This window comes from Pistacia vera, unplaced genomic scaffold (genome assembly GCF_008641045.1).
Source record: "Pistacia vera cultivar Batoury unplaced genomic scaffold, PisVer_v2 Contig50, whole genome shotgun sequence".
Taxonomy (NCBI): Eukaryota; Viridiplantae; Streptophyta; class Magnoliopsida; order Sapindales; family Anacardiaceae; genus Pistacia; species Pistacia vera.
The window spans coordinates 825,301-836,617 of NW_022196335.1; the positions used below are offsets into that span (position 1 = coordinate 825,301).

General features: G+C 39.9%; 1 protein-coding gene across 1 annotated transcript; it reads left to right on the top strand.

Moving 5' to 3' along the window:
* The first annotated feature begins 501 nt into the window (after nt 1-501).
* LOC116105517 (putative pentatricopeptide repeat-containing protein At5g59200, chloroplastic) lies at nt 502-1,077 on the top strand. Its single transcript, XM_031391928.1, has 2 exons — nt 502-782; nt 867-1,077. Exons 1-2 carry the CDS (start codon nt 502-504, stop codon nt 1,075-1,077), a joined length of 492 nt encoding a protein of 163 aa, XP_031247788.1.
* Nucleotides 1,078-11,317: the final 10,240 nt, after the last annotated feature.

An 11,317-nucleotide genomic window follows, 5' to 3' on the forward strand; every position in this document is an offset into this window, starting at 1 on the left:
TAAGGAAATCGATTTTAGGGTTCAACAAATCGATCGAAAATCGTGACTATATCGCCAGGAATCGCGACTGTATTCGGTTTAGGCTTCAAGAAATTGATTTAGGGTGCAAATTTGTAGGTGTTCGATCGGAAAAAATCGCGTCTCCCTTTGGTTCATGATATCGCTTTTTGCCCTAATGAATTTCGATTAAGCGAGGTGAATAGTGGGGCTTGTTTTGAGAAATTTCAAATTTTAAAAACTTTCATTATTTCTGATTCGGCCCACATATGTTTTAATCTTTTCATTTTAACCCATTTTATGTGTTTAATTAATCCTAACTATGCCACATCATCTTCTCTAAATTAAAAAAAAAATGAAAAACAGTTTCAAGGCCATTTCTTAAATCGAAACTTGGGATGGCTGGGCAGCTAAATTTTCTCAAGATATTGCTTCATGGAATAGTTCGCTTAATGGGTTTGCAATGGTAATGATTTGGAATCTTCTTGCCTGGTGTTCGATGAAATGCCTCAGAGAAATTCGGTTTCTTGGAATGTAATGATAACAGCTTATGTTCGAGGGAGGGAAATAGTTGAGGCATTGGAACTTTTTAGGGAAATGAAAGCAAGAGGAGAGTATTGTACGGTGATTACTATTGTGGTTGTATTGTCGGGTTGTGCTGACATTGGAGCTCTTGATCTTGGTAAATGCATTCATGGTAATGTTAGTAAAAGTAATCTTGGTTTTGGTGTTACTGTGAATCCTGCTTTGATGGATATGTATGCAAAAGTGGATGTCTTGATATGGTATTGAAGGTAATTAGTGAGATACGGGAGAAGGATGTGTTTTCATGGACTACTTTGATATCAGATATGCATTTCATGGTAAAGGAAAGAATGCCGCGAGGTTTTTGTTGACATGATAGAATTGAAGATGAAACCGAAGAGGTTACATTCTTGTCAGTTCTATCAGCTTGTAGTCATGCAGGGTTACTTGTTGAGGGTCAGAGTTTGTTCAATGGATGAACAATTCTATGGTTTGCAACCCAAGATTGAGCATTATGGTTCATGGTGGATCTTCTTGGCCGAGCTGGGCTTTTAGAAGAACTAAAGATTTTATTGAATATGCCAATCAACCCGGATGTTGTTATTTGGGGATCATTACTTAGGGCTTGTTTGGTCCATGGGAACTTGAATTTAGCTGAAATGGCTGCAAAAATGTTAATTGAATTAGAACCAGATGATATGGGGTTTATATACTATTATGGAATATTTATTTTGCTGCAATAGGCAGATGCATTAAAATGAGGACGTTTATCGAAATCAAAAAGTAAAGAAAAATCGGGTGTAGTTGTTGGTTGAGTGATAGTGTTACCACGAATTCAGGCTGACTATGTGATCACCACGCTGGAACAGAATTTCTTGGTTCTAGAAGGGATCAATGAGCAAACAAGTTGGATGGCCAATTTTTCGTTTTGGAATGAAAGTAGACAATTATGCTGAGAGTGAATCATTTTTGGAAGACATTATGGCCATCGAACCTAAGGTAGAAATAATTCGCTCTCTCTGGTTTTTTTTGTTTTTCCAATTCTGTTTTGAAATGAGGAAGTGTTACACTTCCTTTATCACAATCTTTCTGATTATGATAATAAACCCACCAAACAGTTTATTCTTGTCATTCCTTTTATATTATTCAAATAGCACTTCAGGGTTCACAGTTTTGGCGCCAAAAAGCTCCTACATGTGCACGTATTAGGTGAATTTTTTATACTTTTTCTCATTTTATACAGCATTATGTTTGCTATATATTAAGTGATTGTGTTTATATGTAGGTATTTAGTTTCTAAAACTGTGTTTTTATTTTTGGTATTCTGTGCTTCTGTTTATTGAGATCAATCCAAAACATGTAATCAACTCAAATTATAACTATGATACAGATGTGCTCATTATTAAAGGGTTAACTTTTGCCTGGGGTAATGGTGCTAATAGTATGGCTTTGATTGTTGATTGACAGCTGTATTAATACCATTTCAGTTTTAAAGCAAGGGAACAAGACTACAGCCTCCATGAATTTATAATATAGTTTGTTCAGGTTTCTTCAAGCAGTCTGTAAAACTCATTGCAAAGATAAATAGTTCCTTTTGACATGATTTATCTCGAGGTAAATCTCCTTTGCACTTAATTTAGTGAATAAAAAGCAGCCATTGGAAATGTTTTATCTCTGATATTTAATTCTTTATGCAGAAACATGGCATAGAGTTACCAGTTTGAAGCATATGGCAAGCTTGTCTAACACATGCAATCCTGTTGAAACAATGACACTCTTGCATGTAAATTCCTCAACAATTTCAAGTAAAAAAACCAACACTAATTCAGCACAAACTTTCAAACCATTGCAATGATCATTTCAATTTAAACATGCAAGCTTGAATTTGAAGGAAAATCTTAGTTTTTGCCACTCACAACTTTTGATGTTCAACCATTAAGCCAAGAAGGTTCGTGGTCCCTTATCGGTGCTCCCCGCTTGTCTTTTGGTATACAATCCAATAATTTCTTCATCAGTTCTCCTTGTGGTAACACATCAATATAATATCATCGAACATCTCAAATACAATGCTTAAACTTAACTTACTTTTAACTACAACTATCCTCAAAACAAATGTTGATCACTCTCGAAATTTTCATAAAAAACTCCATTCACCCCATCAGTTATAATTTTCAATGGGGCATTTTTGTTCGTTTTTGTGATGCTGGTTATTCAAAGAAGAGAGAGATAAAAAACTAAAACTGGACATATATTTTCATCAACAAAATCGGCATATAATATACTTCTTCTCACTGTTTCAACAACCATCAGAATACTTTTCCTTAATCTCAGCTAAACCACTCAAAATACTAACAACTTCATTACAAAAAAGCTGAGCCATATATAAAAGGATTAACATTAAATTACAGTAAATCTTAGCCACTGAACCGTGAAGCACTCCCATGCACGTCCATGCAGAGCAAAAACTTTTCCAGGTTTTTCATACCTTCGGCAAACCAAACTTCCAGCACAGCACAACCTTCACGTCCACCTTGGTGCTTGGGCTGGAAACACCAAGTTTTAGCCTCAAGGCTTCAAACTTGATTTGCATAATGCCTTTTCATGATATCTGCAACCTGGTCTTCCCCTCGACAGTGAACTAAGTTCACTTCTCCACACTGTTCAGCTTCCCTAACAGCATGATATTAATTTTAATATGCTTTGTTCTGCCGTGAAGCACATGTTTAGACCGGTCATCACGGTCACAAAATAAAAACCTAAGTACCGTAGTTAGCGTAAGCAGGGTCGAATCCACAAAGAGCAGACTAACGACCTAATGTATATTTGAGTTACGAAAAAGAAATTGAAAATGATTGATTAAAACTAAGGAAACTAATTACTTGCAGATTTAAAAGCATTAAATAAATTGCTAACTAAAACACAATATAAAAGCGTTGTCGCTACGGGTTCATTTGACTCAGACCAACTCTCACAATTCCTCTCCTCGCTCTTCAATTTCCTAATCCTACAAGGCTAGGCAAATCAATAGAAATATCTCCTGGCAATCTAGGCATAATCTATCCTGTCTCCCCGTCGTCTTAGTTACAGATCGATTGGTTAAAGACTATCATTGACTAACCGAAAAATGCTAAACCCTAAACACCACTAGTTGGTACAATGTTAACAAGTACAACCTATCAACCTATCACCCAATCAACTAATTACACAATAAATGCATTCCTAGTAGAAATTAATTAAACGGTACTATAACTTGATTGCAATCAGTACCGAAGCAATTTAAAGTCTAATCAACATTCAATAATCTTAAACCGACATTCAATTATGCGAAAAGTTACATATCAATAAACGTTCTCAATGGCATTATCAATTCAACACGTCGAGTATCTGAATAATATTAAAGTACGCAAACAAACTGAAACAAACAAATAAATCTGAATACAGAAACTTAACCAAATATCCACTTTGGCTCCAACTAGTCGAAAGCTGATGAGGAATCAGCGGAGTCAATCTCGATCTCGCCTACACCGTAACGGACACCGAGAACTCAGCCGCTCATGGTGGCGATGACGGAGGCTAAAACAGTGGAAACGAGCTGATCATGGTGAAGAAGAGGTAACCGACAGCGATATGATGCGAAGAAGGCCGAAAAACGTGTGGAAATGGGATCCGAAGGTACCGATGGAAAGCTCTGGTGATGGGGAGTTCAGATCAGGTCCTGGGAGGTGAAAGTCGCCGGAAATGATAGGATCTGGCCGAAAGATGAAGAGTCGGGTGGTGGAAGATGAACGCCGTGGCTGCTTCCGTGATCGCGGTGGTGTCCGGACGATGGGATGTTGGTGACCGGTGCCCGAGGAAGCCAAAACATCGCCAGAAATAAAGATAGAGGTCGCCGGAGCTTGATCGGAGAAGTGAAGAGTTTTGGTGGGCGGCAGCCACGTTTCTACGAACTTGAACTGGAGTTTTATACAAAATTTGGCAAATTTCCATTTGGTCCTTGCATGATTGAACATGACGAATCAGCCCCTTAAACATGACATTTTACCCCCAAAACAGCATAAATGAGACAAAATCATCCTTAATCCATAAACCATAACCTAATTCAACTCATATACTTTCCAAAATCATCCAACACGTTAAATTCATAAGAAAAGTATTAGGAAGCGATTTTCGTGAATAAATTCGTAAATTCTTTTATATCTCAATATACTTCAATTTAACACACATGCGGTATTTTATCACCAAAATAGAGTCACTTTCATGACTCTAACAACAGGGTTCTTGCCATTGCTACACCGACTGGTTATCACACAGAATCAAGGTAGGATCCATTTGCATTTGCTGTAAGTCATTCAGCATCTTCCTAAGCCACACAGCCTGGTTCACAGCTGCTGCGGCAGATACATATTCAGCTTCAGCAGTGATTGAGCCACATTTTTCTTGCTTCCTGACAGCCACCTGATTGCACCCTCATTCAGTTAGAACACGTAACCAAGGTGCTTCTTGCATCATCCACGATCCACCCCAGTCACACTGTGATGTCCCCCACAGCTTCAGACTTTCGGATTTCCTAAACCAAATGCCTAACATGCAGGTTCCTTTCACATACCTCAACACACGTTTGGCAGCTTTAATGGCAATTCACTTGGGTTGCTCATAAACCTTGAGAGGTAACTTGCTGTAACATAAGGCAGGTCTGGTGGCTGTATAATATAGTAGACTTCCCACTAAGCTTCTGTATTTCCCTTCATCAACTCTCTCTGCACCATCTGTTTTGCTTAACTTCAGGTTGGGAACTAGAGGGTTTATCACTGGTTTGCAGTTCTCCATTCCAAACCTTGGAGAAGCTCGGTTCATACCTTTGTTGACAAACAAATCTCCCCAACAGCTTGAGTTATCTCCATGCCAAGAAGTACTTCATCAATCCCAAATCTGTCTTTCAAATTCAGCTTGCATATCCAACTTGAATTGGTCCAATTCATCAGGATTACTCCTTGTCACCACAAGTCATCAACGTATAAAGAAACCATAGCCACTCCCTTTTTAGTTTTCCTAATGTAGAGAGTGTGTTCATTAGGACTTCTAATATATCCAGGCTGTATAAATGGTCATTTATTCGGCTGTACCGGCTCTAGGTGCCTGCTTCAAGCCATATAATGCCTTCCTCAGTAGTACACATGGTCCCCTTTCCCTCAACCTGGTAGCCTTCGGGTTGCTCACATACAGCTCCTCTGAAATCCATCCATTCAGAATACAGACTTGACATCCAGCTGGAAAATTCTCCGTTGAATTGAGCTGCAAGAGCCCAACAAGCCTGATTGTGTCTTGCCTAGCAACCGGGGCAAGGTTTCTGAAAAATCAATGCCTGGTTGCTGTGCAAACCCTTCACCATCAATCTTGCTTTATGCTTGGATTGAGCCATTAGGGTTGATTTTCGTTTGAAAATCCTTTAACCTGAATGACTTTTCTTTTTTCAGGTCTAGGTACCAGTTTCTAGGTTTGATTTTATTGATCATGCTCAAATCTTCCTGCATTGCAGCCCTATAACTCAGTTTTGCAGCATCAAAATAGCATCTTGGCTCCACCACTGCGTATTACACCTTTCATACACATCAGCCAAGGTTCTAGTTCCTCTCATAGCATGATCTTCTTCCTCATCTGAATCTACCTCTTGAATCAGTCCCTCTCTTCTCTCATTCTGACTTATTCAACCTACACATCACCCTTTGTTCTTCCCAATTCCAGACTCCACATTCATCAACCTTAATGTCCCTTGTATTACAATCCTTTTGGACTCAGGAACATAAACTCTATAGGCTTTAGATTTGCTCGTAGCCTTAAATATCCCAATTTCTGCCTTGTCATCCAACTTAGACCTTTTGCTGACTGGATCATTACATAGGCTATACTCTAAATCCTTTCAGGTTCCCTACTGTTGGCTTGATTCCATCCATGCCTCAATTATTGTTTGATTGTTTGACAGCCTTGTGGGGCAGCCTATTCAGCAGGAAAACTGCTATATTAATAGCTTCTGCCCAAACACTTTAGGGAGCTTTTTCCATCATCATACCCCAGCCATTTCCATAATGGTTCGGTTTCTTCTCTCACGGACACCATTCTGCTGAGGGTATATGGTGCTTGTACTACTGCTATATTCCACTAGGCTACATATTGTCTTGAACTTTTTGAGGTGTACTAAGTTCCATTGTCTGTCCTTACTGCTTTGATCAAGGTTCCAGCTTCATTCTCCACCAGCAACTTGATTGTTGAACACAGCAACCACTTTTTTTTTCTTTGCTTCAAGAAATAGACCCAAGCTACCCTTGAAAAATCATCAATGAAGAGTACAAAGTACCTGCTGCCATTTAGAGATTCTATCTTCATGGGCCACACCATCCGGGTGGATCAATTGTAACTTGTGACTTGCTCTCTAGGCTTGATCCGAAGGGAATGGTGGCCTGCTAAGTTTTCCAAGTTGGCAGGTTGTGCAACAATTTTCTTTTCTCTTCTATTTCGGGCAGGTCTAATACCATGTCCCTTGACTTGAGTTCTTTGATCCCAAGGTAATGAAAATGTCCAAGCCTTCTATGCCATAACTTAGACTCTTCAACCTTGGTGATTAATGCTGAGTTTCTGGTTTTTTCCAGTTAGTGGAAAGCTTTTGTCAAGCATCCTTACACTCAACAAACTCCTTTCCTTCTCTATCCTTTTATAATGCAAGAATTGTTTTGGAAATGCAAGGTAAAATTTTTCTCTAACATTTGACCTATACTTAACAAGTTTTGTGCAATTTTAGGTACAAACAAAACGTTAGAAATAACCTTAGTTCCTGCCTTAGTTTGGACTGCCACATCTCTAATCCCTCTTGCTTCTACATAGTCACCATTTCCAATCCTAACCTTGGAGCTGTATGTCCTGTCCAACCTGACAAAGTTCTCCACATTTGCTGCCATGTGGTTAGTGCATCTGCTGTCTATCAGCTAAACATCTCCACAGGTCTGCATTGAGTAGCATGAAGCTACAAATAGCTGTTCTGATTCATTGGTCTGCTTCTGTTCATCTGCACTTTGTGCTTGCTGTGGTGGCTGTGCAGCCTTGTTCCTGCACACCTTCTCAATGTGGCCGAATTATTTGCATCCCCTGCATTGAATCCCAGGCCTGAACCAGCACTTGCTGTCCGGATGCCCCTTCTTTTTGCAGTGAGAACATGGTGGATAACTTCCTCCTCCACTTTGTTTTCCCCACTGTCCACCAGCTCTCTCTTTTCCTCTCTTATCCCCAGCATATCTTCTGTTACTTTCCTGCGTATTCACTCCCTTTTGAGCAGCCAACATAGCACCTTCATTTGAGTCCTCCTGCCTTATCAACCTTCTTTGTTCTTGGGCCTGCAGGGCATGAACCAGTTCAGTGAGGCTGATTTGGGAGAGATCTTTTGAATCTTCTAAGGAAGATATCTTTGACTCAAATCTTTCCGGAAGGTTGACTAATACCTTTTCAACTATCATCTTGTCACTCATCTCAACTCCCAACAATCTGATTTTGTTCACCACACTCATGAGTCTATCTACATACTCTTTAACCTTCTCTACCTCTTGCATTCTCAGCATTTCAAACTCCCTGCGCAGATTCATGACTTGCATGTTACGGGTTGTATCACTTCCCATGAATTCTTCTCTTAGTCTATCCCAGGCCTCCTTTGCAGTTTCACACGCCATTATCCTTGTAAATACAAGGTCTGTTACTGCCAAATGTATGTGAGAGAGAGCTCTTGGAGCTTTGGACATTTCCTCTTCATACATTTTCATTTGGTTCAAGGTTGGGTTTGGACCAAGTTGGGGTGGCTGTTTCTCCTCTTCCACATATTGCCACAACCCTTGTCCTCTTAGGTAGGCTCTCATTCTAACAGCCCAAATGTGATACTGGTCCCCATTGAATACTGAAGGTGAGAGAGACGCAGATTGAGAAGCCATGCATGAAACTGTTTGCAGGTTTTTGAAAGACTTTGGTTCTTGCGTAAGGCTGAAGTTTGATGGTGATTTGGGATGAGTTTTTTTGAGTGAACTTGTTAGACGTTAGGTGGTTGATTCAGCTCTGATACCATGTTCGTTTTTGTGATGCTGGTTATTCAAAGAAGAAGAGAGATAAAAAACTAAAACTGGACATATATTTTCATTAGACAAAATCTGCATATAACATACTTCTTCTCACTGTTTCAACAACCATCAGAATACTTTTCCTTAATCTCAGCTAAACCACTCAAAAAACTAACAACTTCATTACAAAAAAGCTGAGCCAATAAATAAAAGGATTAACATTAAATTACAGTAAATCTTAAGCCACTGAACCGTGAAGCACTCCCATGCACGTCCATGCAGAGCAAAAACTTTTCCAGGTTTTTCATACCTTCGGCAAACCAAACTTCCAGCACAGCATCAACCTTCAACGCTCCACCTTGGTGCTTTGGCTGGAAACACCAAGTTTTAGCCTCAAGGCTTCAAACTTGGATTTGCATAATGCCTTTGTCATGATATCTGCAACCTGGTCTTCCCCTCGACAGTGAACTAAGTTCACTTCTCCACACTGTTCAGCTTCCCTAACAGCATGATATTTAATTTTAATATGCTTTGTTCTGCCGTGAAGCACAGGTGTTAGACCGGTCATCACGGTCACAAAATTAAACCTAAGTACCGTAGTTAGCGGTAAGCAGGGTCGAATCCACAAAGAGCAAGACTAACGACCTAATGTATATTTGAGTTAACGAAAAAGAAATTGGAAAAATGATTGATTAAAACTAAGGAAACTAATTACTTGCAGGAAATTAAAAGCATTAAATAAATTGCTAACTAAAACACAATATTAAAAGCGTTGTCGCTACGGGTTCGGTTTGACTCAAGACCAACTCTCACAATTCCTCTCCTCGCTCTTCAATTTCCTAATCCTACAAGGCTAGGCAAATCAATAGAAATATCTCCTGGCAATCTAGGCATAATCTATCCTGTCTCCCCGTCGTCTTAGTTACAGATCGATTGGTTAAAGACTATCATTGACTAACCGAAAAATGCTAAACCCTTAAACACCACTAGTTGGTACAATGTTAACAAGTACAACCTATCAACCTATATCACCCAATCAACTAATTACACAATAAATGCATTCCTAGTAGAAATGATATTAAACGGTACTATAACTTGATTGCAATCAGTACCGAAGCAATTTAAAGTCATAATCAACATTCAATAATCTTAAACCGACATTCAATTATGCGAAAAGTTACATATCAATAAACGTTCTCAATGGACATTATCAATTCAACACGTCGAGTATCTGAATAATATTAAAGTATCGCAAACAAACTGAAACAAAAACAAATATAATCTGAATACAAGAAACTTAACCAAATATCCAACATTTGGGCTCATCCAACTAGTCGAAAGCTGATGAGGAGATCAGCGGAGTCAATCTCGATCTCGCCTACACCGTAACGGACAACCGAGAACTCAGCCGCTCATGGTGGCGATGACGGAGGCTAAAACAGTGGAAACGGAGCTGATCATGGTGAAGAAGAGGTAACCGACAGCGATATGATGCGAAGAAGGGCCGAAAAACGGTGGTGGAAATGGGATCCGAAGGTACCGATGGAAAGCTCTGGTGATGGGGAGTTCAGATCAGGTCCTAGGGAGGTGAGAAGTCGCCGGAAATGAGTAGGATCTGGCCGGAAAGATGAAGAGTCGCGGTGGTGGAAGATGAAACGCCGTGGCTGCTTCCGTGATTCGCGGTGGTGGTCCGGGACGATGGGATGATGGTGACCGGTGCACGAGAAAGCCGAAACGTCATCGGAAATAAAGATAGAGGGTCGCCGGAGCTTGATCGGAGAAGGTGAAGAGTTTTGGTGGGCGGCAGCCACCTTTCTGCGAACTTGAACTGGAGTTTTATACAAAATTTGGCAAATTTCCATTTGGTCCTTGCATGATTGAAACATGACGAATCAGCCCCTTAAAACATGACATTTTACCCCCAAAACAGCATAAATGAGACAAAATCATCCTTAATCCATAAACCATAACCTAATATCAACTCATATACTTTCCAAAATCATTCCAAACACGTTAAATTCATAAGAAAAGTATTAGGAAGCGATTTTCGTGAATAAATTCGTAAATTCTTTAATTATCTCAATATACTTCAATTTAATCACACATGCGGTATTTTTATCACCAAAATAGAGTCACTTTCATGACTCTAACAACAGGGTTCTTTGCCATTGCTACAGCCGACTGGTTATCACACAGAATCAAGGTAGGATCCATTTGCATTTGCTGTAAGTCATTCAGCATCTTCCTAAGCCACACAGCCTGGTTCAAGCTGATGCGGCAGATACATATTCCGCTTCTCGCAGTGGATTGAGCCACAGTTTCTTGCTTCCTTGACAGCCAACTGATTGCACCTCATTCAGGTAGAACACGTAACAGAGGTGCTTCTTGCATCATCCACGGATCCACCCCAGTCACTGTTAGTGTACCCCATCAGCTTCAGACTTTCGGATTTCCTAAACCAAATGCCTAACATGAGGTTCCTTTCACATACCTCAACACACGTGGCAGCTTAAAGTGCAATTCACTTGGGTTGCTCTAAACCTTGAGAGGTAACTTGCTGTAAACATAAGGTCAGGTCTGGTGGCTGATATATAGTAGACTTCCCACTAGCTTCTGTATTTCTTCATCAACTCTCTCTGCACCATCTGTTTTGCTTAACTTCAGGTTGGGAACTAGAGGGTATTCATGGTTTGCAGTTCTCCATT